Genomic DNA, 27,556 nt, shown 5'->3' on the forward strand with positions numbered 1-27,556 from the left:
CCATAGACTGTCCAGATTTTCATACCGCGCAAATTTTAACGAACTAAGATGACGTTGTCAGACTCTTTGGTGCAACCAACTCTCGTTAGCCAACCAACCAACCCTGTACTCAGGAAAAGTAATTATAGAACCATGGTTAATCCTCCTCTGCTACCGAAAACAGTAATTATCTTTGATGTGTATACATATAAGTAACGAGCTAGTAGTATAGTTTGTCGAAGGACTGTCTCATTTCTCTTTTCTCTCAATCATAGACTGAGAGAATCATACTATCTTTGTCTTACACTAGTACTAGCACCCAAAAGAAAAGGATGAGTATAGTTTTCCTGGTTCTTACTGACTGACAAATTGGTTTGACCAACTATACCTAAATAACCAATGATTATTTTGCAGGGTAAAACTAAACGACGCCATCCTATCCATAGTAGCGTGCGCGTCTCGCTGCATGGTCGCCCTAGCGGACGGCACAGTGGCGATATTTATGCGACAAGCAGACGGACAATGGGACTTCACGCAATACTGGCTCATGACGCTTGGTGACCCCAAGTGCTCAGGTAATTAATTATAGATAGAACGACATTCTTCATTCATTAGAAAGTTTCAGACTTTCTAGTCCCTATTTACGATGAAGGTAAAATAAGAATCGTGGTTACAATAGGGAGTATTACTGCAATATTCGGCCGCCAGAGTGCACATAGTAAACCATAGAGTTGCTTATACATACTAGGCCTTTTTGACAAGTTTTCACTATGACATTGATGCATCAAGGCGGTTTGTTTACAGGTGACCTACCGCGAAACGCGAAAATCGCAATTTCGTTATATGCCTCTCTATCGATCGAATAGGCAAGAGTGATAGACAGGCAGAAACCGAATTTCTGACTGTCGTGTTTCACGGTAGGCCATGTGATTGTGCTAGTGACGCCCTCTACGTAGAGTGGCTTTCTTCGCCGGCCTAGGGACCCAACTAATATCTCGCTAGGGGGCTGCAAATTAAAAAAAAAAATGTATTTTTTGTCTCTAATTTCTTGATTGCATTGTCGTAATTGACAAATGACTTTATAGTATAAACAACATTATTTGCGGTATTTGACGTCTGTCACTCACAACAGCAATACTACGTAAAATGTCTTGCACATCGAAATCACAAAGGAAAACAACTGCACTGCGAACGTTTACGTTCTACGTCTTTTTTTTTTTAGGGTTGACCGGACACCACCGTTATGAATCGGTAGTCTTCTAAGTAAATCGATATGAATATTTCATTTTAGGTCGCAATTGACGATAGGTGCGACCTACTCGGTCGATGTATTAAATGCATTTACCTTGCGGGAAAAACATAATTTTAGCGTTATTTAAATCTCAAATAAAAATGAATTATACGTCATAATTCGATACCTCAGTCTACGTGCCATCCAATCGTAATCGCTTGCTGTTACAATCGATTTGCGTTAGTTACATCTCTATATACGTCAGTCATAATGTGTCAAATACCGCAAATCATGTTGTTTATACTATACCTGTTATTGGCCACAAGCTAGCAACACGCAAGATTCTAATGTTAAACTTGGTTACAGTGCGCTGCCTAAGTGCAGTAGGGTGCACGGTGTGGTGCGGGTACCGCAACAAGGTGCACGTGATCGACCCGCGTTCCCGGCAGGCGCTGCACTCGCTCGACGCGCACCCGCGCCAGGAGAGCCAGGTGCGGCAGATGGCCGCGGACGGGGACGGCGTGTGGGTGAGTACAGGCAACAACAAGGCACTTACTTACCTATACGTATTAGTTATTCTGTCCAGGCGGGTTTCGACCAGACGACTGGATTTGTACTGGTTAGTGAGGGCAAAGTTTGTGAGTCGGCTCTGAGAATTCCTTTCCGAAGAAATATCCGGAAACTTGCCAACTTTCTCGAGAACGTGCTCTCATTAGCATAAATAAGTTATGAATAATCTTATTTTTTTTTAATGGAATGACATTTTTACCTTTGTTAAGTTTATACCTTTTGCCTCAAATACCTCGTTTGGGCAATTTTGAGTTGTTTTACTCCTGGTTTTTTTTATCAATTAGTATTATTTTTTATTTTGCTATGAATGGTGCCAAAAGTATTTGTTTTTAAGCTTCCATGGTATTTGTCTTATCTCCTACAATAAGCGATTAAACAAAAGAATTCATCGCTTTTGCGATAAAACTCTCAGAGATTATTTCCGAGAACGTTTCCGATAGATTTCTCTGTTCTCGGGAAAATTACGAGAATGGCACATCGCTAGTGGCTGACATAGCGTATAGCAGGTTTTAGCAGGAGCATTCCTCCGACAAAATTGTAATTGATGCTCGCAAGTGGTTGAGGCTTTAACTGATCACGCTTTCGTCGAGTTCCAGTCGCCTCTATTCTTCGAAGGCTTGACGTTTTATCGACTAAGATCGGTGCTTTTAAGAACCTTAATGCCACGTACTGCAAATATAAGTTTTGTAATGGAGATTTGCTTATTTATCTTGTAATTTCCAGGTATCAATAAAAATGGACTCGACTCTGCGCTTGTACCACGCTCATACCTACCAACACCTGAAGGATGTAGACATCGAACCGTACGTTAGCAAAATGCTGGGCACCGGCAAACTAGGTATGTAGGTAGTGTGTTGTAATTATATGAAGTGGGGTTTATGAAATGGATTAATATGGCCAGCTAACTATTCCTTCCTTGTCGTAATGTTAGTAAACTTTCCCTAATATTTTGTTTATAAAATTCATATACTTAGGTATAATAGATTAAAAAACCGGCCAAGTGCGAGTCGGACTCGCGTTTTTTAACAATCAGTGCCGGATTAAGATATGTTGATGCCCTAAGGATTTCTAGGTGCCCGCTCTCCCTCGGGTCATCAAGATTACATTGATTTTTTGGTAAATTGAGAGAAGTTCATTGCCGCGTTACAGCTGAGAATGGAAATCAGTCACATCATTTTATCACCAAAATTGACAGTGCCGCAGCAGTAATGTTGCAACAGAGTACCTAATGCTGTTGCAGTCGCCACCCGAATGTCACCTTTATCATAGCTTAGAAAGTAATAGAAACGCAAGCGAAGCGAGCGCGGAAATTTTTCGATATAAAAACGCAATATGAGAGACAGTTGTAAATTTTTACTTTTAGTATGGAAATCAGTCACATCATTTTATCACGGAAGTTGACAGTACTGCAGCAGTAACGTTGCAACAGAGTAATGTTGCTGCAGTCGCCACCCGAATGTCACCTTTATCATACCTTATAATGTTATTGAAAACGCGAGCGAAGCGAGCGCGAAAATTTTTCGATATACAAACGCAATTTTACTTTTAGTCCCAACCAGGCGCGAATCCAGGATTTCATACAGAGAAGGGATGGGACAGTTTTCTATCAGCCTAGCTTCGCATAGGGCTCGATATTTCTTAGGCTTCGATATTCGAGGTTGTTTTCATGCATAAAATATGCAAGAAAGCAGAGCTTGGAATTGAATTGGCGAAGTGTGAGAAAGGCAGTAGCCAGCTGCGAAAGAGGAAAGCTTGGATTTGGATCTACGCCCAAGTGTAATTAAGGCAGAAGGCCTCGCATAAGACCTAACGCCGAACCGCAAAAGAGTAGGTTGAAATCGAATCTATGCATGTAATCACGACTCTTCTACTGCTACCGATTGTTTCCCAAACAATTACGCGCCATTATTTTTGCAAATTAGCTTTTGGACAGCTAAAAAAAATCGTGTGGTAAAAACGATGTGTCTGTCCCTAATTTTAAAATTTGTTCACCTTTTTCAACCTGGCATTTTGGTGCCCCTCCTGAACGTGGTGCCCTAAGCACGTGCTTGTTTTACTTATTGGTTACAAAGTCTTTATTAATTCAACCATTAAAGTCGACGAGTACAAAAAACTTTAAGCTAGCTCTCAATTTAACATTTTTTTTAAACATTATTTTTAATTTGGCCTTACAATTACTCGTAAGTAGGTAAGACCGTTAAATATTTAAAATGATTATCTTATCAGAAAATTATCACCAATTACTCTAAGAAAACTACTACTCTAAGTAATCCGGCACTGTTAACAATGTATTTTTTATGTGAAACGTGAGTGAAATCTCTTTAAAAAATCCGTAGGGGTCGGATTAAAAATTGTAATTAAGTCCGACTCACGCTTGACTGTACATTTCTAATAGGTTTTCCTGTCATCTATAGGTATAGACCTATTTTATATATTTTTTTCAAAATTTTAGACCTAGTAGTTTCGGAGATAAGGGGGGGGAATGGTCATTTTTTGCCTATTTTCTTGAATAACTTCTAAACTGTTGATTCGAAAATTATAAAAAAAATATATTTGAAATCCTTACAATAAGCTCTTTCATTTGATATGTAACATGATATAGTTTGAAAAAAAATTTTTTTTTCATTTACCCCCCAAAAGTGGCCCCCATGTTTAAAATTCATTTGTTTACGTTACATGTCCGTACTCGGGTCACAAACTTACATATGTGTACCAAATTTCAACTTGATTGGTCCAGTAGTTCCGGAGAAAATCGGCTGTGACAGACGGACAGACAGACAGACAGACAGACAGACAGACGCACGAGTGATCCTATAAGGGTTCCGTTTTTTCCTTTTGAGGTACGGAACCCTAAAAAATGATGAGTATAAGGGGCCCCACTGATTAATAGTCCGCCGGACGGTATCGGCCTGTCAGTTGTTCGAAACTGTCGAAATTTTGTTATAACGGGCGGACTGTTAATCAGTGGGCCCCTTAAGAGGACACATGGAAAGTTATTAGACTTATTAGAAATAAAGAAATTTGCGTCTTTCTTAATCTACAAGTGGCTTTTGATCCTCAATGGATAAATGATGGATTGAGGAGTTGTGTTGTTCTGTTCAGGTTTCTCTCTGGTCCGTATCACGGCGCTCCTCATCAGCTCGGGGCGTCTGTGGATCGGCACCAGCAACGGCGTGGTCATATCCGTGCCGCTGTCGGAGGGCAGCCGCGAGCCTGCGCCGCCCGTCGGCCCCTTACCGGGTGAGTCGCCGTATACTCGACGGTATACTATTGTTCAGGTTTGTCTCTGGTCAGCTCTGCGGTAGCAGCATGGTTGCATTTTTATCGCATGTCACTTTCGCACTTATCCACTAGTTAGAACGTGACATGGTGACTGGCGATTAAAATGCGACCGTGCTGTGCTACCGTCGCGGACGGTTGGGAACATGTAAATCATAGCTTTCTGCGAAGTTTGAAGTCTAACATGTGACAAAACATTATGTCATATTTTCTTCCAGGTCACGCATCTCTAGTACGAGCCCGCTCCACATCCCCCACCGGCGCCATCCCCTGGTGCTCCATGGCGCACGCCCAGCTCTCGTTCCACGGGCACCGCGACGCCGTCACGTTCTTCGTGGCCGTGCCCGGCGCGGCGGAGTCCCCCACGCGCTCGCCCGACTCGCGCCGAGGACCGCCCATGCTCGTCATATCGGGCGGGGAGGGCTACATCGATTTTAGAATAGGTGAGTGGTTGGATGGATTACACAAGTGCGAGTTTATACATTTGCTACTTACGTTTAGTAGTAACATGAACTCACACTTAACTCTAATCAATATGTACATTGTGCCTAAAAACGTAAATTTAATAACCAATGATAGTTGGAACTATCTAAGTTGAACAACGTACATTTAAATTTATTTTGTAGACGATACTTTCTACTATACAGTTTTATAGGTGTATTACCCTTATTTCTATTTGCAAGTTTCTTATTTAGACTAGTTACGATACAGTAGCGATGTGTCCATATAATATAAACCGAACTTAAAACTTACTAAACTTCATTACACTTCTGTTTTAGACACAAGCAAAAAGAAACCTATACTTTGAACTTATAAGATGCATCGCTACTGAAAAGCTTTAAAGTCCAAATTTCCTTAAAATAGTTGACGCTTTTAATCACGATACTTTAGTAGAACAATCTCAACTCTCAATTCTGATTATTTCCAATCACATAAATTTCAAAACAAGCAATATGCACGTTAGTTGTATTTGTTTAAGGTCCAGTTTGCAACGCGGTTAACGTGGTTAGCTTGTGCTTCGGTTGTGTGTAGTTTTGTTGCTTTGCTTTTCATTCATACGGACTGTCCACTGCTAGAGTTGTGAGAGATGTGGTGGTTTTTGCACATCACTATAATAATGTGTAGTTAAATGGTCTTCATATTTAATTTAAGCTTATATGTGATCTAATATGATGTTAATCCATGTGCGTGTGGGGTTTTGATTGGTCGCGTGGGATGACTTGGGATATTGTTTAAAAAAATCTTTCAAATTTTACAAGAATAGTTATTCCCATTATCCACTATATCGAATATAACTATTATCTAATATAATATTTTTACATTCCGACATTAGATATGCCAAAGGCCGATTTACACCAGATGCGGTAAAACAAGACGCCGGCTCACAGCGAATGCCCCCTCGTATGAACTTAATTTATTTCGTATGAAGCTTTTATTTAATAAAAAAATTATACAATAAATGGCCTAAATCAACGACTAATTGGTCCCCACACAATCGAATCCGAGGTCGCGGCAAACCTCGACGGCGTTGGCGAGATGACCTCGACGCCTTTAACAGGAACTGGTGGGAGACTGGTCAAGACCGGAATACGTGGAAAGGGAGGAGGGAGGCCTCTGCCCAGCAGTGGGACACTGTAGGCTCATATAAATAAAATACAATAGAAATCCATGCGCGTTTTAGTATAATAAGGCCAAATGTGATAAAAAAATAGCTTCTTCTGTCGCACCTTTCCACACGTGTGATTTATATACGATGATATATAATATCTCGCGTTGCGTCGAGGCGAAATAAATCCTCTCCTTTTCTAGCAGTGGGTCCGACATACGCTTCGACATAGACTCGATTTACTGGCTTATTAATTCATTGTTATGTGCCTATTGTTTGATTTGAAGTCAATACCATGATAATATGACTTTTTACAAGTACGAATCATATTATCTTTGGATCTCACTTAGTTTTTCTACTACGTGTATATTTTAAATATGTTTTTAGGATGATTACAAGTAAAATATTTGATTAATTATTGCAATATTAAATTAAATAAAAAACAGTATTCCAATAGATAATACTGTAAAAGAAATTCGTTTTTACCATTAATCACCATTGAAATTAAGCCTCATCCATTGTCAGAATCGAAGTAACAATTTTACTAATGCCATAGTGGAGAAACCATTAGCTTCATACCTGAAAGCCAAAGTGACCGAATACATCTTACGCGACTCTGTGGGCATATGACGGCTGCATTTATCGACGTGATAACAAGAAAGATCACACTTTATCCTGCCATTGTCACGCCGATAAGCGTGCTAAACATACGCCGGCTGTGCTACTGGCTAGGTTTTAGCTAGTGATCCAAAAGACTCGAGCCTTTGGAGCTCTTTTTTTAGGGCTCGCCTCATCTCTTGACGCCTAAAAGGCTAAAAGCCTATTTAGCTCTTTAGCCCCCGAGCCTAGTTCTATTTTTAAGCCCCAATAAGGTTTTTAGCCCCAAGAGTATAGGATCTTAAATAGAACTAGGCTCGGGGGCTAAAGAGCTAATGCGGGGGCGAGCCCTAAAAAAAGAGTTCCAAAGGCTCGAGTCCTTTGGATCACTAGTTTTAGCTGTTAACATGTATGTGTATGTTTTTTAATATGTGTCATGACGTAGTCACACACGAAACTTGCCTAATGTTTAAAGTAAGGACGCCGAGCACTAATAATTACATACATTGTCCTGTCATTTTCTCTCTCTATCGCACGCGCTTAATCATATTCATAAATATAGCGGGACATCTGCTCACACAGTGGCATAGACCGCCGGAATCATCGGCGGGACGGCAATATAATTACGCGCATGAGTAGTGATAGGAAATGGCGGGTAGATATTATTCGTGCTTAGTGTCCTTACTTTACTATAAATTTCTATCACAGCACAGTAAAATTAGTCAATTAAATTAAAGTACAAAACAAAAGCGTATCAAAACAACCCGTGGTCACTTAGGCTATCAGGTAAAGAAATAGGCTTTTAATTTCCCTTTTTTATTTTTTCCCCTATTAGAGGAGCATGCCGATGACGTCAGAGACACTGCCTCCCACCTCATTGTTTGGCAGATACTTGATCCTTGAGTACCTGATAGGATTTAAGTGATTATAATTTTATTTTTCCCAGCCGGTATGTTAATTTTATCTCGGTACGCATGTAGACGCTTGGGTTACGCTAACATCACTAACCATACCATACTTAGTTAACATTAACTTAACATCATAGCTAAAGAAATACTGAGACGCGTAAAGTAGTGCGAAATTCTGTAGACATAAATTTGAGAGTTGAAGTGATGACACTCTTCTGCCGCATACCTACGGTAGATAGGTCGACGGTCGTAATTTCAATTGTCAAATTTAGGGCTGTATAATTTTTACTATTTTACTTGTCTTAGGCCCACTTGCACCATCCCACTAACCCGGCGTTAAGCGGTTTAACCGTCAACCCAGTGTCAAATTGTACTGGTAACCATGGTAACTCCAGGTTTAACCGGTTAACCCCGGGTTAGTGAATGGTGCAAGTGGCCCTTAATATTTCTTTGCCCATCATGGAATATTCACTAAGGGTGGTATTCTACTTGTCCAATTTCTTTGTCCAATGTGCATTGCGTCTCACTCTCTCATCAAGCTAAATGTGAGATGCAAATACACATTGGACAAAGAAATTGGACAGGTGGAATACCACCCTAACTCACGAATCGTTGGTAAGCAACTCAACAGCATGTACAAAAATAGCACATTTATTACGGATTTGTTTATTCTCAATTATAATTATCACATTCTTAGAGAGAAATTTTCATTTAACCGCACGCGTCTTTTTATAACCCGTGATATATATGATAATCTTACTTTAGACTATCTGGGCTGATTTTTATTATGTTGTCGCTTTTATTTCGTCACATTTCGTGAAAATTCGCTATTCGGTACAATATAAGCTCAATATCAACGTAAGTCCTAAAAAACCTTCCCCTGAGTTACGAAAAAGTATGGAATATTCTTAGCTCAACGGAAAATTACATACATTTATTGTCCCGAATTGGGACGTCGGGCTTATTCCGCCCAGAATACCGACGATAAAAATTACCGACACAAAATGACAATCTGCCCGTCTCTTTTTTTACACCCAGCTAAACTTTAGCACTGCTATTGAAACTTACAGTCGCCTTTGTCATCATAATATTCATAACTGTCTTAAAGAAAATTGTTTGTTTTTCAGTGACCGACTCTTTCATTCTTCTATATAATTCTATTGTAATAATATTCATAAAACTACACTACAGAAATCACAACCACCTTGCGATACTTCCTAAAATGATCTAATAAAAACCGATACTAAAAACAACTACAATGATTGCTAAAACTACAACGATATACAATATAACGATTTTCCCATTTAATTAACGTTAAAAATGTACATTACTTTACTATGAAACTATCTATAAGGGTCGGTTGCACCAAACTGTTCGTATCGTTAAAGAGTTTGCTACATTTTTATGTATGGAAAGTTTCATAGTGAAGCGCCGGGGCGCGCCGGCTGACGTTGATCAGTCTGTCAAATGTGGTTGGTGCAACTGGCCCTAAATGTAGGTACTGAGGGTCTACCGCGAACCACGTTCGGCGTGTTGCCTCCCTGTCACACTAACGTACGAATTTACAAGTGCGACAGAGAGGCAACACGTCAAACATGTTTCACGGTAGGCCCTCTGTTCCAACGCGTGCTACCGATCCCGGTATTTAACATTATGATACCACTCAAGTACAGATCAGCTACCTGTCCAAACTCTTCTTTTTAATCTTATTAAAAACGCTGTCTTTCCCCATTCTATTAAATATAACATTTTGTAATAATCGCACATTTATACATCTTCTCTATGGCACCTTCAAAATTACCCCCGTTTTTGATGCTATTAACAGGCGGTCTAGCATGAGTTGCGTTCTCGCGCGCGAGTCTATACTTGAAGTCGCACTAGATGTACGGAGTCGCGCGCGCGAAGGCAACTCATGCTAGCAGTCCAGTGCTACACAAAGAACTAACCGTGTCGGCTGAAATCAAGCAAGCAATTATATGTATATCTATAAATGTTGGTCATATCAATAAAAGGGATATCCCCAAAATATGCACATTGATTCACTTTTGCTGCACTAAGTTTCCTCTTACACTATACATAAAATATAATTGCTAGGTATTTGATTATTCAGTGTAGGTACCTACCATATTTTGAAGACTTACGTAATTTTGATATACTTCGACACATTAGTAATATTTGTAAACTTAACGTGTATATTGCTAAACCCACTAACGTGCTGTCCATACTGCTAACATTCATAATGTAGTAATTTTTATTGTGTCTAATATTTTTATACGTTCGTTTTCGCAACATGATACTGTGGAAACGGTAATAAAACCGTAGTTAGCTACTAATATGTATGTGAATGTTGTATGAAAGTACTAAGTTTGCTATATGGCGAGTGAGTTTCTTAACCGTTAATTTACCAGACCCATAGTAACTGCCGTGATTGGTTTCATTCTGATATCAATCAATTATGTTTCAAAAAAGGGTTAGTTTGAATAACTTCCGTTATTTACTTGTTCTATTTTTTTTACATTTTCGTTTAACAATTTTAACGTTGAACAAAGGTAGTTTATCATCACACCAGTCCAGACCAATTAACGTCATCATGAGCTCATACTCCGTATTTCCAAACAAATCAACGATGAAAGTCGCCAATTTTCTCGATAGTTGAAACACTTGAAACGAAAGAGAATGTCTCCAACTCAAAATAACTGACCTCGTTTCGAACCCCCCAGCCGACTCAGAAATGGAGGACAGCGTGGTGGTGGCCGAGGACGGGTCCTCGAGCGGCCACAGCTCCCTGGCGGAGCGCGCCTCGAAGAGCCACCTCATCGTGTGGCAGGTGGCCACCGCCTAACGCACGCCGCGCCGGCGGCTCGCGTCCGATGACTTCGTCTACGTGTGCACCACCGCTAAACCGGCGACGCTCATCATGTGAATAGGTACTGTCAACTGTTGCGCGCATCTGACTTTTCGATTGTACGTGTGTACAAGTTTGAATCTTAGCCTGACGTAATTAAAGGTGAAATCGCATTGAGACGTAGCGACACGCAGGTTGCATTTGTAATAAACTTATGAAAAAGGTTTTAAAAAATAGTCCTGCCGGTACGTTTTATGCGTTTACTTCAATTTCAAAATGTATGCATTAGAGTAGGTACACTTGTTACAAAATGAAACTGAGCTCCAAATTTTGTTTGAGTAAGAAATTACGCAATGTTCGTAACAAGGACTGCGTCACGAACTTAGATTTCGTGTTGAAGCTAGTGTACTGACTGTCGAAAAACGTCAGCTGTGAACGCTTAAGCCGAGTGTATATGGTCCATTTAACAATTTTTAATGAGGATCTATTTTACATCATCGTTAGTTCATTCGTCCAACTGCTTAGTAAGTGATACCGATTTTAAGAGTTCGTGTAGGTAGAAATTTGTCACTACTTTAAAAAGGTGGAATAGTTATTTACATATGAGGTTGATTTCCACTTTGGTTTTACTTAGACAAGTCTGAAATACGAGTTATTTAAAGTAGTATAAAATCCCATTTAATGGCACGAAGAACATAGTTTGACTAGAATTCGTTTTGTTTCTTAGTAAAGTACTGATGGGATGTAAGATCTCTACCAATTTTATTTGGAACATATACACTGGTCTTACAAGGAGTAGTTCTTTTATATGGCTTTTGCTAACTATATGCATTCGCCGTTAGAAAGAACGAGCTCAACGTTGATTATACCGAAGGTGGATTTTTAGGGAAAGGTTCAGTATTATCTAAATTAATTAAACATTTGGTCGCATACATCTAAATTAGGAATTTATTTGAATTTAGATTGTTGGTCCATCGAAATCCATTTTTCCTATTCACATTTTGCCGGTCTCATAGGGAAAGTGCTGTATAGAAACGTTGCAACAATATACTCGTGCCTGAAAAGTTAAAGTTCAAAGTTCAAATTTGCCTTTAAGTGTGATACCAAGCATATTTCCTTATGAGACCCGCCGACTCACGTGTGTTAGGGCTTTAGCGCATTAAACAATGCCGATCCATAATGAACCGTATATAGAGGTTGTTTAGGTCGACATTGCAGCTGAAGCCCCTCGTCCTTCACGTTAGAATATTCGGATAGAAGCAGTGCACGGCCATGGACTCATACGAGTGTATCAATGTGCTTATTATTTTGCTGTCTATCTACTTAGCGCTTCGATTTACGATTTTGTAATTGCTCATATCAATGTACGCGTTCACGTTTACTTTGTAAGTGTTGTATATCGGTACCAGGGGCTGACGTTGCGAACATCTCATTGTATTTGAAACGTTCGCATTTGCCATGCTACTTTAGTCAGTCTCAGTACAGAAAAAACTGACACGGTTAAGCTGACGCACACAAAGCAAACATTTCATACGACTCGCGACGTGCACATTGGTACTTTTGTACTGGTATACAACTCTTTGGCTGGCAACGCAGGGTACGTTTGCGCGGTTAGATATTTAACAATATACGTGATACTACTACGTCACTAGTACATGTTCATCGCTCAAAACAATAAATTCAGTGAGTTTCTTCACTGTTTTACGAATGTTATAATATATTGTAATAAATATCTAAAGGCGCATAGCGTGATTATGCAACATTCTCATAAATAAGTATCTCACATCAAAACGCGTTGCACTAATCAATGCAATATTCGTATATAAATAGTAAACAGGAAACCTTGTCCGCTGATCCTGCCGCGTTTAGCTTATCTGCTTTATGTGCATTCCAAAATATATTCAAAACTAGTAAGTTCCAATAACTTTTCTTATTCACATAAATTAATGGTATAAACTAACCGCGGTAACGTTGACGTGAGGTATATTTTTGTGAGAGTCGTTACATTCGAACGGACTCGCTATCGACTAAGCATAATCTAATCTCATCTAGGAATAATGTACAAGATATAACCACCAAATAATTCATTTTAGTAGTGTTATATAGATATTAGCATAGATATTGGAGATTTTTTATAATAATAACTAAGTATATACATTATTATGTAAGGACTGAATGCTAACCATACGGGCTGTGTTTATGTCATCTGCATCACAATATTTTTAGGTGTTTTTACGTTGCGTGTGATGAAAGGTGATGTGGCGGTGTTATACATACTTACGACTCGTAGATAGATCGCTGTTAAGTTTTATTTATTTTGAGGAATGTATGGCGCGACTAGACTCAGAGGTACTATTATCAGATCAAAATCAAATGCATAAAAACCTTCAGTCAATACACACTAAAGGCAAAGAATAAATAAATGACAGCTACACGAGATGGCGCTGTACGGCTTGTTGTCAATAATTTACGTTTGACAATCCAGTGACTACAAAATATACTGCGCAATACACCGTCATCTGTCTCGATTGTCAAATGGTGGTGGTGGCTGAATAGAGCAGTTAAAATCGTTCTCGAAAAAAATGCAAAAATATGACTTATAATAGTTATAATTCGGTCAGGGTCCTTATCATACACAGACAAGAGGTTACAGATGTAGTGCATAATTGTTTTCCATCTCATTTCCTCGGAAACGTTCGTATTTGTCATGCTACTTCAGTCAACATCGGTACTTTTTGTGCCGAGACTGACTGAAATAGCAAGACACGTTCGTACGTTTCCGTGAAAATACGATGGAAAATACTATAAAGGATGTTTTTCCTAGGTATATGAAATATTAGTCCTAGTAATTGGGACCTCTGAGTGTAGTTTGATTATGCGAACTCTTTTGTTAGTGTAGACATATACGAGTTTGCTGTATAGTCATCTTGGGCATTTCTCAGCGATATAATTAAAATTATACTGGCGCTGAAAATTGATCCAAATATTAATATGTCATACAAACCAAAAGCAATAGTACATAGACTTTTCTGTGTTCCCGTAGATGAATTGATTTAATGTATAGAGACCAGACAGCAATGAGTTCTAACAGAGGATATATTCGTGCTGTCAATATATCTCCCTATTTTTCATGGAGGCATTTCCTATATGTCGAAATGCATTCTTTTGCAGACTCTGTGGTACTTTAAGACAGGATATTTCACTCTATTATGACTATTCGCTTATAGAGACAAAGTATTTATTAAACTCCAAGATAGCGATATTTTTGACAAATGAGCATAGATAAAATCTTATAAAAGCGGTTAAATATTGGACGAATGTTATCGTTGTTGCGGACGGCTTTATAGTATCTTGTCCAATCTATCAAATTTATTATTATATGTATTCCATTATATAAAATACTTAAGCTTGCTAATGTGACAAAGTATTATATTTAAATACGTTTACCGTGAATAATATTCTTGTTGGTAATCTGTCTGCCCAGTGTAACATAATATTTAATATTCATTAACCTGCCAAACTGGATGTTTATTCGGTAGGTATGTCTGTCTTCTAACCGCTAAGACTAGTTCTCGTATTGTCCTGTAACAAATTATCTACTTTAATCAGTTTCTTAGCCCACACTTTTTGTATTTAGTTTGGGATACATCAAATATTTTACCGACGCATTAGAACTTGAATCAACTTATAGACATGCATATTCTAATAGGATGATGATGACGTACTTCTGTCGAAGCTTATAATAAATTTGCTCTGAATTAGTTACCTGTGGCAAAAAATCCACATTATACCGGCTGGATTTTTTAAACGAGGCAATGAGGAATGCTACCAGATCCCTTGCTGATTTGTTTAGTGTATTAACCTAGGTTGGTCCCTAACAAGATTTTGATCATGGATAGAATTAGAAACGTTTACATAAAAAAAAATTGTTACAAAAAATGACAATTTTGTGTTTGACTGTACTTTCTTCCAGAATCTATAAATGCCAATCGCTATTAATTAAAAACTTAGGGAATATCTAAAATCATTTTCGCATAGCAATACGGGATCGGTAGCTGCTCTCAGTGCCCCATTTGAGAAATCCACCCTGTACACTGAGAATAACTTCAATATTATTAATTTATGATATTTTCTCTTATGGTGCAACAATATTATTAAGAAAAAGACTAGGTTATTTGTTATCTTTTTTTAACAACTACTTTGATCTATCATCTAATCATGACCCGTTGTGTTTCGCCACCGATGTCTTTAACACTGTATATTTCGTAATTTTATTTTCAGATGTATATTTGAACACGTCAAATTTGTTAAGTTAATATATTAGAATAATTTATTTATAGTAGTCTTATGGTTAGTTTTTTAAGTGTTACAGAGGGAGTTGGTTTTTTTGCGAAATGTGTGATGGTTTTCTATTTCACGAATATTTCTGTGAATCGATTAAGAGTCATTTTTAAATTGTGTAGCTATGTTTTATTAAATTTTGCATTGATATATAAAAATCAAAATTAAATATGTAGTACGTCCTGCTATTATTAATTGACAATGACGCTTTTGAGAAATATAAGCGTATTGACATGTTGTCAGACCTAGGTGAATAGTGCTGCCATCTAGTTCCCAGGATATGTTATGACGTCTACTCGTACGTGCCACCTAGTGAGTGTCACTTTAGAAAACTTAAAACATTTCCTTTAAAACCAATTCCGGTTGTAAGTGCTAGTCAAAATAAACAACTTAGTGATGTTAGCTAGGCTTACGTTGTTTTGCTGATTATCAAATGTCGATACCTTTATACAGCGAAAGCTGCCTTATGTACTGGACGGTGTGATTCGTCGAAGGTTCGTCGGGTAAAATGTGTATTTGAAACTATTTGTGCGAACGTTTAATACCTCTAAATTTGGTGCACTTATTTTTTACCCTTACTCAGTTAATAGTGGACTTTGAAGATTTCAGTGTGCATCGCCATTAAAAAAATATTAAATTATTTACACATTTTATCCTTAAAACGTTTCCTCTGGTTCCATATTTTGCTGTTATAATACTTATAATAGACAAACAATCCGTCTTGTTTTTGAGTTCGAATTTAACCCTTTACCAGGCCGAAAGTTCAAAAGAGTCAGTCTTACTGATCGAAAATAGAACACCTGTTTGAAGTGCCGTATGTGGGAAATATATATCCCTTAGCCTGGTAAAGGGTTAATACAACAACTTGACCAGTGAGCGTTATTTATAATAGTTGTGAAATAAAACGTGGAACCAGAATGGCGTGAGCTCGCGACAAATGTTAGACTTGTGCTGAGCGCTGTAACCGTCAGACATCGTACATTTTATAGCATTTTATTCGGTGCAGCGGAGTGGTGTTAACAGAATTGGTATAAACAATTTCAACCCTAATGATTAATAGCGTTAATTATTAACCTTAATTTACCATTTCAGTTGGAATTATCTATACCAATTCCGTTAACACCACTCCGCTGCACCAAAAATTATATAAAATTTACGATGTCTGGAAACTGTATTGATACAATAACAGCCTTTTGTACATAAGCCTTCTGTAGATAACCGCAATGTATTTTAAATTTTTGACTTACTATTGTTTGTACTTAGTCTTATAATGAATTACTTACCATATAAAGCTGTGTACACATTTCTGATAATAAATTTGTTTGTTTTATTTATGACCAAGTATAAACTGTCTCATAGATTATTCACTTCTCGGTTTGTGTTTAAGTCACCGCCAAATAACTTGTGTGGAAAGCTTTATATATTGTTAAATTATTTATACTACTCCTTCATTATATAATTAATTTTATTTCTTTTAGTGATAATTAAAAAATCTGAGTTTTATTTTACAAAATATATTTATTTTTTTATAAAAAGCACCTGTGTCTTGAAAGGGTTATTTTTATTTATTTAACCCTTCAACTTATAATATAATTTTACAAATGGATAAATACATTACATATTTATAATTAGTGTTTAACGTTTTTCTTGTTTGTAATAAATATGCAATCAAATAAAGGAATGCTGACAACGGAATTCTTTAATTTTACAACTTTGAGAACGATATGGTCATCTTCATCTGTCTCTATCACTTTTCCATATTAGTGTGACATTGGTGTTTCATTCGCTACGGAGCGTAAACGATTGGCATCTTGGCTAGGAACCCGGAGAGCTTTGTATTTTTTTATTTATTTCAGTTTATTATTTTATTTTAATCAATCGCAAATGACGTGATTTTTTGCTTTGTTTTACAAGTTACGAGGCCGATTAAAAAAATACTGAAGTAATAAGCGTCTCAAAAGCAATGCTTGATAAATTAAAGTGTAGGGCGGCCTGCAGTGATATCTAGTTCATTCATCTATCCAAAATTCGGCACTATATATTTGTATAAAATTATAAATACATGAATATACCAACCTATGTTTTAAATGGGCCGACTTTTATATTGTCGATTTTTTAAAATCAGATTTCGATAATATTTGATGGATAGATCCCTATTCTGTACAATTTGACCGTATGTCCTTAAAAACATTTCACTGAGTTCAGAGTTACGAAAACGTACGGTATTTTTTTGTTTTATATTTTCTTATTTATTCTACCTAGACTGAAAAGCCGTTCAAACTAGTCAAATTTTACCCAAATCTGACAAAAAAGCATCGGCACAGATAGCATTCTAGGGTTATTGAATAAAACACCGATTATACAATACAATTTTATTTTTATGAGTATTGAAACAATTCTAACTCTAAAATCAAAATGCAGAATGCAACAAAATACTTGTAGCTCACAATCAATCAACGCAACTTACCGCACTAAAATTGTAAAACTATATTAACGCCATAACTTTGTGCTCTAGGTCTCTACTATTAATAGACTTTTGAACTACGTATAACCAAAGAACTACTAGTCATACGACTCATGTTTTTAATTTCTGATTCATACTTTTACAAACAGCACAAATAAAGGAAACTATAATAAAAATATTAATTAACAAAAACATGTTGTTTTTTTGGTGTTGTGTTAAAATCATACTTTACTTAATTAATGGCCAATCTTAATAAATAGTACAGAGTATTTCAGTAGTTAAGAGGCTACTTCACCAAAGGCAACATTTTTTGCAAAATATTATATTGTAGGTATAGGTTAGGTATTTATTATAAATAAAAGTGGAGATGTAATGTCTAATGTGACATGTTAAAATTATGACGTAAATTTAATGTCCGGGTCATTACTGGAACACTATTCCGAAAAACTTTAACACATTTGCGTACATGTTATCTGGTAGAAATCACGAAATAATTATCCGGAATTCCAATTCGTCAAAATATACCTACCCATGAAAGTGATGCTGTTGACTTACATGTTATATTAAGTGTACACAGTAACAATGTTCTGTAACTACATAAACGCTTAGGGTCATCTTATAATTTTTTACCCACAGGTAGTTATTATAGGTAGGTACTATATAACCGCTCGCAGACATTTCCTTATTAACCTTTTCGACGCCGTGTCAAACACAAAAGCTGTCACGCGGACGCCACGTCAACGAAGTGTCAAAACTGAAATTGAACTTTATGCATATGCACGTAGGTCTTATGTTGCTCTGTGGTCTGTGACCGATTAATCAGTCTTTGGCGTTGAACCTGCGGTGCGGATATATCGGTCATTGGCGTCCAAAAGGTTAAAACTAGCCTTCGCCTCGCTTAGTAGGCAATTACGTTGGCTGCCCACCGTACTTCAGTATAAAGTGTTGCTCCCACGCCCCATACAAATTTAGTGATCCCACCGGTGATGCTCACAGCATCGGAATATTACTATTAAGTAATCGAGCTTTTGATCCTACGGTGATGCTCATGCCCACACAGAGAAGGTTACGTGATCCCAACGGTGATGCTCATGGCAGCAAAGGTGATAAAACTGATAAAACTCTGTAGACAGTAACGTGTCCAATAATCTGCTGTATCGTTAAATGGTTATTGTTTGTTGGATTCGTATGCGTATTCAATGTCGACGATTGCTCTGAGAGCTGCAACAATTCGTTTCCGAGGCGTTCTTTTATTTTGACGTTTCAGCAGCAATTTGTTACTGGCCACAAAGGTTTTCGGATGGAGGCGCGAGTCCGAACGGTATTTACTCGTACCTAAATGAAAAATAGAGCTTCAACGAAAGGCTCGGGCTAAACTGGTGGAAAAAGTGTTTTGTGTCAATGTTAGACTTAGACCAACGCGGGTTGCCCAATTTAAATTGTTTGATCAAAACTAGGATTCGTTTTGCTGGCAATAACAAAAGCATGCTGCCATTAAAACAGTTTCGTATTCTGCATGACTGCAAACAGGTTTCCTCACCAGGTTTTTATTCAGTTGATTGCCTGTGTTGCAAAACGTACATATGTCGTACACATCAATTATCACTTAGGCCATTATTACCTTGACGTAAACGAATATTGATGAAGGGTGGCGCGGAAATTGTCTGGTTAATGCAGATTGTAACGATTAACTACACATAAATAAAGGCCGTTGCACGGTACGGTAATATATAGTCGTTCGATTCGTAACTGGCCCAGAACGGCTAATCCTTTGTCTATTGTTAAGTAAAACCGCACGTGCCATTATCTGCAAAAAAAGGATCGTATAAATTCTAATTGGCACTTGAACGCGGGCTAGTCCAACGCTCAATAAAAACAGTGTATGTAGGTGCGCTCTCCGGTAACGCGCCTTTGTTACGCATCTCGATGACACATTTTAGACTGGTTCTGTAGCGCTCGACTCGCCGGCACTCAGTAATTAATTACTTATTCTGTGGTAGAGGGACCACACAAGAAGTGGCAAATTATTTATCCATTTGTTCATTTTGAATCTTATTGCAATTTCCATAGTAGTTGTAATTCAATAACCGGTTAAAGTGACCGATGCACGTAGCAGCTCGCACCGTTTTACTTAACAATAGACAAAGGATTTGCCGTTCGGGGCCAGTTACGAATCGAACGACTATACTTACTACATATTGGATTCACTGACGTATCAGTAGACTTTTTGGCGAATCCAATAGAAATCTATTTATTGTATATTTTAATGTTTTTGTATTTAAAAATAATAAAGGTTACTTTAATTAAATTGTTGATTAATATTAGATATTTATCGTAAGAGTCTCAAAAAAACTTATGTAAGTACGAGTATATTGGTGTTTCTCAAGTGTGTTTAATTTATTGTATTTTTGTAACGAGTAGAACCTTGGCTACTTTGTGGTTAATAAGTTGAATTATGAGAATCGAATGAAGAAAGCAGACTTTATTGATAAGAATTTAATAATATTAAATTGTTCATTATTTCAGGTTCTACTTAAAATAAAATTCAAATATTTAGTAATTAAAAAGTATTTTTTTTGTGGCGTTATTATTATATTATTAATTAATTGAATGGATTATTAGAGGATATCCGGACTATTCTATCGAAACTTGCATACTGCTACTTCTATTTTTTTTATTTAAAAATGCTGGTAAAATAAATTGTTAGGAACATAATTTAAATTCGACAGATCAAATGCAACAGTAAGAATAATTAAATATTTCAATATGCTTACTTTACATACGTTTTTATTTGCTATAATATTTTATAATAATATATATTCCATGCAATGATATACTAACTCTGTAGGTACTTTTGGTACTATAATAATTGCTTATTAGGAAGGAATAGATGAATTAAAAATTGACGTTCTACGATTAATGGTTATTATGGAAAGGTACGACAGAATTGGGGCTGAAAATAAACTTATATTTACATTAATGTACATGGGTATGACTCCTAAAAGCCTTTGCGCGATGCTACATAATGTCTTAGTGCAACTGTTGTATATTTGTGAACAAATAAAAACACAGGTAAACGTATAGGTAAGTACATACTTCTGACACAAAATTATGTTTTAAATTAGTATGGTAACAACATTTTGGAATATAACGAACTTTACTTAGTTTAGTTTATTAGGAAACTAGCGACAGTAGCGACCCACCCCGGCTTCGCACGGGTTACACAAAACCTTAACAAATTAAGTATACACCTAAACCTTCCTCAAGAATCACTAGGTTTTAAAAGGTGAAAACCGCATGATAATCCATTGAGTAGTTTTTTAGTTTATAGCGAACATACGTACCTACAGACACGCGGCGGGGGACTTTGTTTTATATAAGGTGTATAGATTATTAATAATTAAAGAAGACCCATTTTAAGACTGAATTAACACGACCGGCTAATCGACTAACTTAATAGTAAAGACGACGAACATCGAACAATATACGGCATTGCGCAAAGGCCTTAGAAGTACGTCCGTTGGTCAGGGTCAGGCTACCAAAGACACTCATTAGAGAATTTGGTCGACATCTTCTTAAATATAGCGATTGCACGGCATCTTAGCTGTGGACGCTAAGGGTTTTTCAAACTTTTTGTACGAGTGAACCATGTTCAACCCTAAACACATAATATATAATATGTGCGAAGGTAGAGTAAAGTGAAGACTTATATGTCCAATATTTTTTCCATACATTTAAAATCTAGATCAATTCATCTCAATTCCTTTACATAATAAAAGGACTGAGCTTGGATTTGCTTTGTGTCCATCCGATGAAATTGCTTGAAAAAGGGAATACTTATACTTTTTAACTTGGTCACTCGCACAAAAAATAAGGCAAATTTAGTAATTTTCTGTATATTATACTATACCTTTCGCATCCTAATGTTTCCTACTCGACCGCTACGATTGCATCACATTACTCCGTCACCTCACTCTACATCTAATGGTATAATAGTTGTTAAATCTAAATGACTAGACCGTCTACAGGCTAGATTATCCTGGTTCTCAAAAGCGATTGTAGAAAATAATTATACCGTAATACTTTACATGATCACAGTGCTGCATGTTTAGAAAATGAATATTAAGCACCGATATAAGATTCAAACTTAAATTAAATACAAATAATACTAAATTAATATTGCACATTTAACGTATAGGTGCATCTGATACATAAATACATTAATGTATGCACGTGAATAAGTAACAATTTTTTTGTTTATAAGGTACTTCTGTACCTACCTACGTAAATTTGAATATCTCTTTATTAAAATAATAATAATGTAGGTAATAGTTAATTTCCTTCACCCTTAATAATTAATTATAAATCATAATAATTCGTTTGTCACTCTGTAGAATGAGATATTTACAAATAAAACTTAGACATAATAACAATCAAGCCCTTCATAAACTTAATTAATATACACAGCACAAAAATGCACGTCACAAAAAACACCTGCGACATGTGATCCTTATTTAAAACATCGTAGATCCCTTGTGATCAAAATTCATTTTAACCATAAAAATCTTTCCAAAATTAGAGACGCCCACGACAACTGTGCCTATAATATTTCTAAAACTACTTACAATTTTATGTTGTATGCCATATTGTCGTGGACCACTCTATAGGATTAGTCTCGCTAGTTCTACAAAATGATCCCCGAGTTGCAATTGCACTGTCTACAGAAAGTCTCGTGTAAGTCTCTACTATTTAGGTAGTAGGTATCTAAATAAGTACTACCAAACGTCCCGTTTAGTTTGCGATGTCGGAACTTCTAAAATTTTTTAAAGTTTCTCCATAACCCAAAATATAAAGAAAATCCGGACATATGTAATAACATTACATTTCCATATTTTAGTAATCTTCACAAATTATGTAAGGCATACTTTCCGATGAGCATTCTATTATATGTAGGTCTATTATGATTACCTGCGGGGATCATTTTGTTTCCATCTTATAGTGCTACACGTAAACATTTTATTTCGTTGTACACGCAAAATAACTATAAGTAAAAGATTCGTTGTAAAACTTCGATATTATATTGCTTGTTTTTATTGCTTTTAGTAATACTAACTCTTCTTTATCTCATCAGAGGCTTGAAAAATAAAGCCAATATCTACAGTCAATGGATCGGAAATATTATATCAACATTTTTATACTTTTTTTTTAATGCCATACTTGTACCTACATAATATATCAATCAGATATAATTAGGATGAAACAGTTTTGTTTTTTCCATATTAATGTGCATTTACAAGCCTCTGAATATATCATACCCAAATTCACTGACGAACACTTTGTAAATATTGCTTTTAACATCTCACATCACAATCGGTGAATTATTACATAATATTTGGTTTTTCGAAGTTATCGTACAGTTAGACCATAATAGGCTCATTGGGGGAAATATTGGAATGTGTCTGTATATGCGTGCCTCGACCAGGACACGTTGAACTACTCGTATCAAAAAATGTATGAGGTTCTACCGACTGTAATAAATAAACTCCTCAACAATTCGATGAATGTCTCATCAAATAATATTATTATAATTTTCAACTAATTAATTAATTTAAACGGCTTTTCGTCTACAGCCTACGTCCTTATATTTTGCACAGATGTAGCTTAGTTAGTGCATATACATAAGTAAGGTATTGGATCCCGGTCAAAGCTTGCATATACTTTATTACTAAGCTAAAACTAATAAACAATTTAAAAAGTTTACGACATTCAATGCAAACAAACTAATTATTAGCTTTAATTCATGATTTCAAAATGACATGTAAATTGAATATTCATTATCAAACCAATGTATAAATACTTAATTCATGATTCCAATTAAAAGATTATTTTCACATTTTATTTATATTTATCACTTGTTTACAGTCTACTTATCAGCAACATTTGGTAAATTAAGACTTTTGTCTTATTTTAATTACATTTGCATATTGCTTCGGTATTGCTCTTGTAGAATATTAGTCTTATAATATATTGCTATATGCTAGTAATGGCCTAGTAGTCACATTAAATCTAATGTATTTATTGCTTAAGTTAATTGTGTATTGCTAGTTTGGACATTTTTTTATTTATCACTGTATTTGCAATCTTATCTATCATCTTTTTTTCTTTTTTTTGTTGTATTTATACGTTACTTAGATTGACGGGTAGTATGTACTATAGGTATTAGAATATAATTTATATGTAATAATTTATTCGTTGTAGCACATACAGAAAACATTGATGTTATGGGCTTACTTATGTATTGCTTGATATAAGTAAGTCCTTTAGATTCATAATATTCAAACAAGCAATCAAATTATCCCGTTAATTTAAGTAACATTGTTTTTCACCTGTTCTTCGTTGTAGAATTCATACTTCGTTGAGAAATTCATACTGACAAATTTTTGATCAGTAGGTACCTATGTTAATTTCATTTTTATAAAAATGACAGTTATTTTAAAATACAGTGACCTTTAATACATTTTAAGCACTTCATGTAATCATTTTTACTGGCAACCTCAATGATTCTTTCTTGAATGTCACTTACATTATGAGTGGCTCGACCGCTTTGCAGTGTATCTGCCATTTACGATATTTACCGCAGCAAAGCAGTCTCCGTGTATACTAACGAGACTAGACGTGACTCACTAAGTTATAATCTATATATAACTGTTCTTTTACCTACTATAAAAGGTATTTAATACTACACCTACAAAAATTGTAAAGAAGGAAAATTTTGGTACACAGGGAAATATTTACAATTAATTGTATATATTTTTGTATATAAGTTGGTTTCGTTAGTTACGTTACTTATTCGTATTCGCTACAATTACAATAACGTTAGTATAAATATTTGAATAAAATACTTTGCTTTAGACTTTTATTTAAAAGCATCTTGCGATTTCTAAGCACAGAAGACGATTGGGACAGGACAACGAGAGTTTATATGAGATCGAGGGAGATGCGAAGGAGTACTCGCAGATAGTTCTACTCAGAAGGAGAAAGAGAAACGAACTTCGAACAGATATAAACCTACCACCTAGTCAATAATAAAAACAATTACTTTATAATTTACTCAATATTCGATGTCAGATTCGATTCAATTTTCAATATAGTACTCCAAAGCACCAAAAATATCTAAAAATCTACAAAATTTCTCGATTAAACAATAAATACGTACTACATATTATAACCTACAATAGTATTGCTTATTCATTTACATTATATTGCTTTTACGCGCGACCATCGTCAGTTAAAACTATCAAAAAAGGTAAACCAAATGATACTCAATAGTGATTACTAGGGGAAATATTAAATACTAGATTTAAAATGTGGCACTACAACTACTAGTAGGAATGGGAATATACGTCTAGGATCGAGTCCAGTGCCTCCCTAGGCTTTGTGTTAGTCCATGCAACGGAAGCCTCAGAGAGACCGATCTCTGCGCTAGAGTGAGACGCAGGGCGTGCTTTGATCTCCAATACGCAGAGCTCTCCGACGGTCCAAACAGTTTGCGATGGTTTAAAGGGGAATGGCAACCAGCAACATAAATATAGACTGACAATTACTCTAAATTATTGGTTTTTACAGTAAAATAATACCAATAATTGCTGGCTTAATAGTTACAGGCCTACACTCATAATATTTGTGACAAAGTTCGTGCATTTTATTTCGAAGTTATTCATACCTTACGAACCAATGTTCACGTGATCCCACTCATTTAGATACTTCAAAATCAAGAAGTCAGAATATAATTAAAACATCATACCCCTTTTTGTTGCCTTCCCCAAAATAACAACAACCATTCAGAACACTTCAACTGAACTAAATTAGTTAATAAGATTTTTAATTGAAACAGGAACGACATCTTTTAAAAAGACGGTAATTGACAGGCTTAAATTAAATCCACCAACGACGAATTGACTTGTGAGGCACTAACTACTTAGGATCAACTGTGGTAAATTTTCCCTAAAACTTACTGCTTAATGTTAACTTGTACAGATAATGTTACCCCAGAGTGTCGCTAATGTAACCCCATTCTTTTATTTCGGTTGAAGAATAATTTCATGATTTACTTCAGTTAAAAGTAAACCATGGAGCGCTTTGTTATACATTTTCGCGTACTTATTGTTAATTAGGTACCTAATAATGTGGGCTGTTATTTCCTATAACGCAAAGACCCATAAATGTATTTATATAACAAGTGAATTATATAATGTCGTAAAAATATGTTATTATTTTGTGTACTCTCTGGAAACAAGATCTTTAAAACCGTAAAATGGTCCTACTTTGCTCCACAATTGGATCCGCTTTAAGGAAATTTTGAATATTTTTTAAACTGTTCATTATTTAAATATTCAGACAAATTGAATGTGAAGAAGAACATCTTATGTGACATATTTTATCGGTAAATCAACTTTATGAAATGTTGTTTTATATAAAACGAAGCTCTGAATAAGGAGCAAAAGATACTCATTGTTGGGGGTATTTTTGCTCCTTCCTATAGTTCACTCAGGGGTGCAAAGATATCCGATTGTGCGCCAAATTAATAGGCCCCGCCAAGAACAGAGAGATTAATTTTATGACTAAAGTAGCAATTCAAAAAATATATACAATTTCGTTTATCTGAGTATATAAATAATAATATAAAAATATTATGTATGGGTATATTAGACGTTAACCTATTTTTTTAATTGGAGCATATTTAATTATTTAGGTACCCACCAAGGAGCAAAGTAGGACCATTTTACGGAACTTGATCTCGTGGGGCATTTTATTCTGTAGACCTAGTGAAAGAATAATTGGTCTTACTAAATCAAACTGCGTCAAGACTCCAGAACAGTTGATAATGGAGGGTAAACTTACCACAGTTGATAGTATAGAAGGGTCATCGACCTCACAGGACGGCCAGGCCCCCGAAAGTACCCATGTCTACGTCCCTACATTCCTATACACTATGGTGCTGGTAACTTTCCCCTCAATGGCCTATGACTTCACAACACACATTTTCATCCCGATAACAGACTCCATTTTCATTTGAGGGTCAAACAGATCACTGTGTTATGTCTTTCCTGTAGACATACACGAGAGTTAAGGGCTATAAAGGTTAATTTTCTTATTTAACCCTTATCCACGTGAAAAGGTCCTCCTTTTATTTAAAGAAGTATGATAAAATCATTACTTAGGTACATCATAGTTCTCTAAATAAAAGGAGGACCTTTTCACGTGGATAAGGGTTAAATAAGAAAATTAACCTTTATAGGCCTTAACTCTTGTGTATGTCTACAGGAAAGACATAACACCATAACACAGTGATCTGTTTGACCCTTAAGGTAAATTTACCAAAATTATCATGTAAAAAAAATGGTAACTGTATTTTACCACATTTTTTTTGGGTTCTTACTCAATTACGTGAACCAATTACTTACTTTCGTCACCAACACTGAATTATCAATTTATCATGTATCATATCATTTAAGACTTGAGACTCAAAACATTGTAACTTGTTAATTTATAACATAATTTTTAATTTAGGCTAGTTTTGTGGTTGGTCATGGTGCGTATTTAAGGAAATCGGGAGATGTGTGTTCTTTTCATCCTGTGAGGTCGACGCGCGGGTGAGCTACTCTACGGACTACGGGATTATCAAGACTGCGTCATTTCGACTGCGGTGCGCGACATTTTAGTGCCTACATTATTA

General features: G+C 36.1%; 1 protein-coding gene across 1 annotated transcript in view; it reads left to right on the plus strand.

The window, feature by feature from the left end:
* The window catches only part of LOC134804143 (JNK-interacting protein 3), a 46,444-nt gene extending 29,398 nt beyond the window's left edge, over positions 1-17,046 (plus strand). Inside the window, exons 20-25 of the mRNA XM_063777087.1 lie at positions 394-554; positions 1,577-1,737; positions 2,504-2,618; positions 4,883-5,020; positions 5,278-5,502; positions 10,891-17,046. Of these exons, the coding sequence (XP_063633157.1) occupies positions 394-554; positions 1,577-1,737; positions 2,504-2,618; positions 4,883-5,020; positions 5,278-5,502; positions 10,891-11,012 (922 nt within the window). The 3' untranslated portion in view covers positions 11,013-17,046. The remainder of the gene's footprint in view (positions 1-393; positions 555-1,576; positions 1,738-2,503; positions 2,619-4,882; positions 5,021-5,277; positions 5,503-10,890) is intronic.
* The last annotated feature ends 10,510 nt before the right edge of the window (positions 17,047-27,556 follow it).

Source organism: Cydia splendana, chromosome Z, assembly GCF_910591565.1.
Source record: "Cydia splendana chromosome Z, ilCydSple1.2, whole genome shotgun sequence".
Taxonomy (NCBI): Eukaryota; Metazoa; Arthropoda; class Insecta; order Lepidoptera; family Tortricidae; genus Cydia; species Cydia splendana.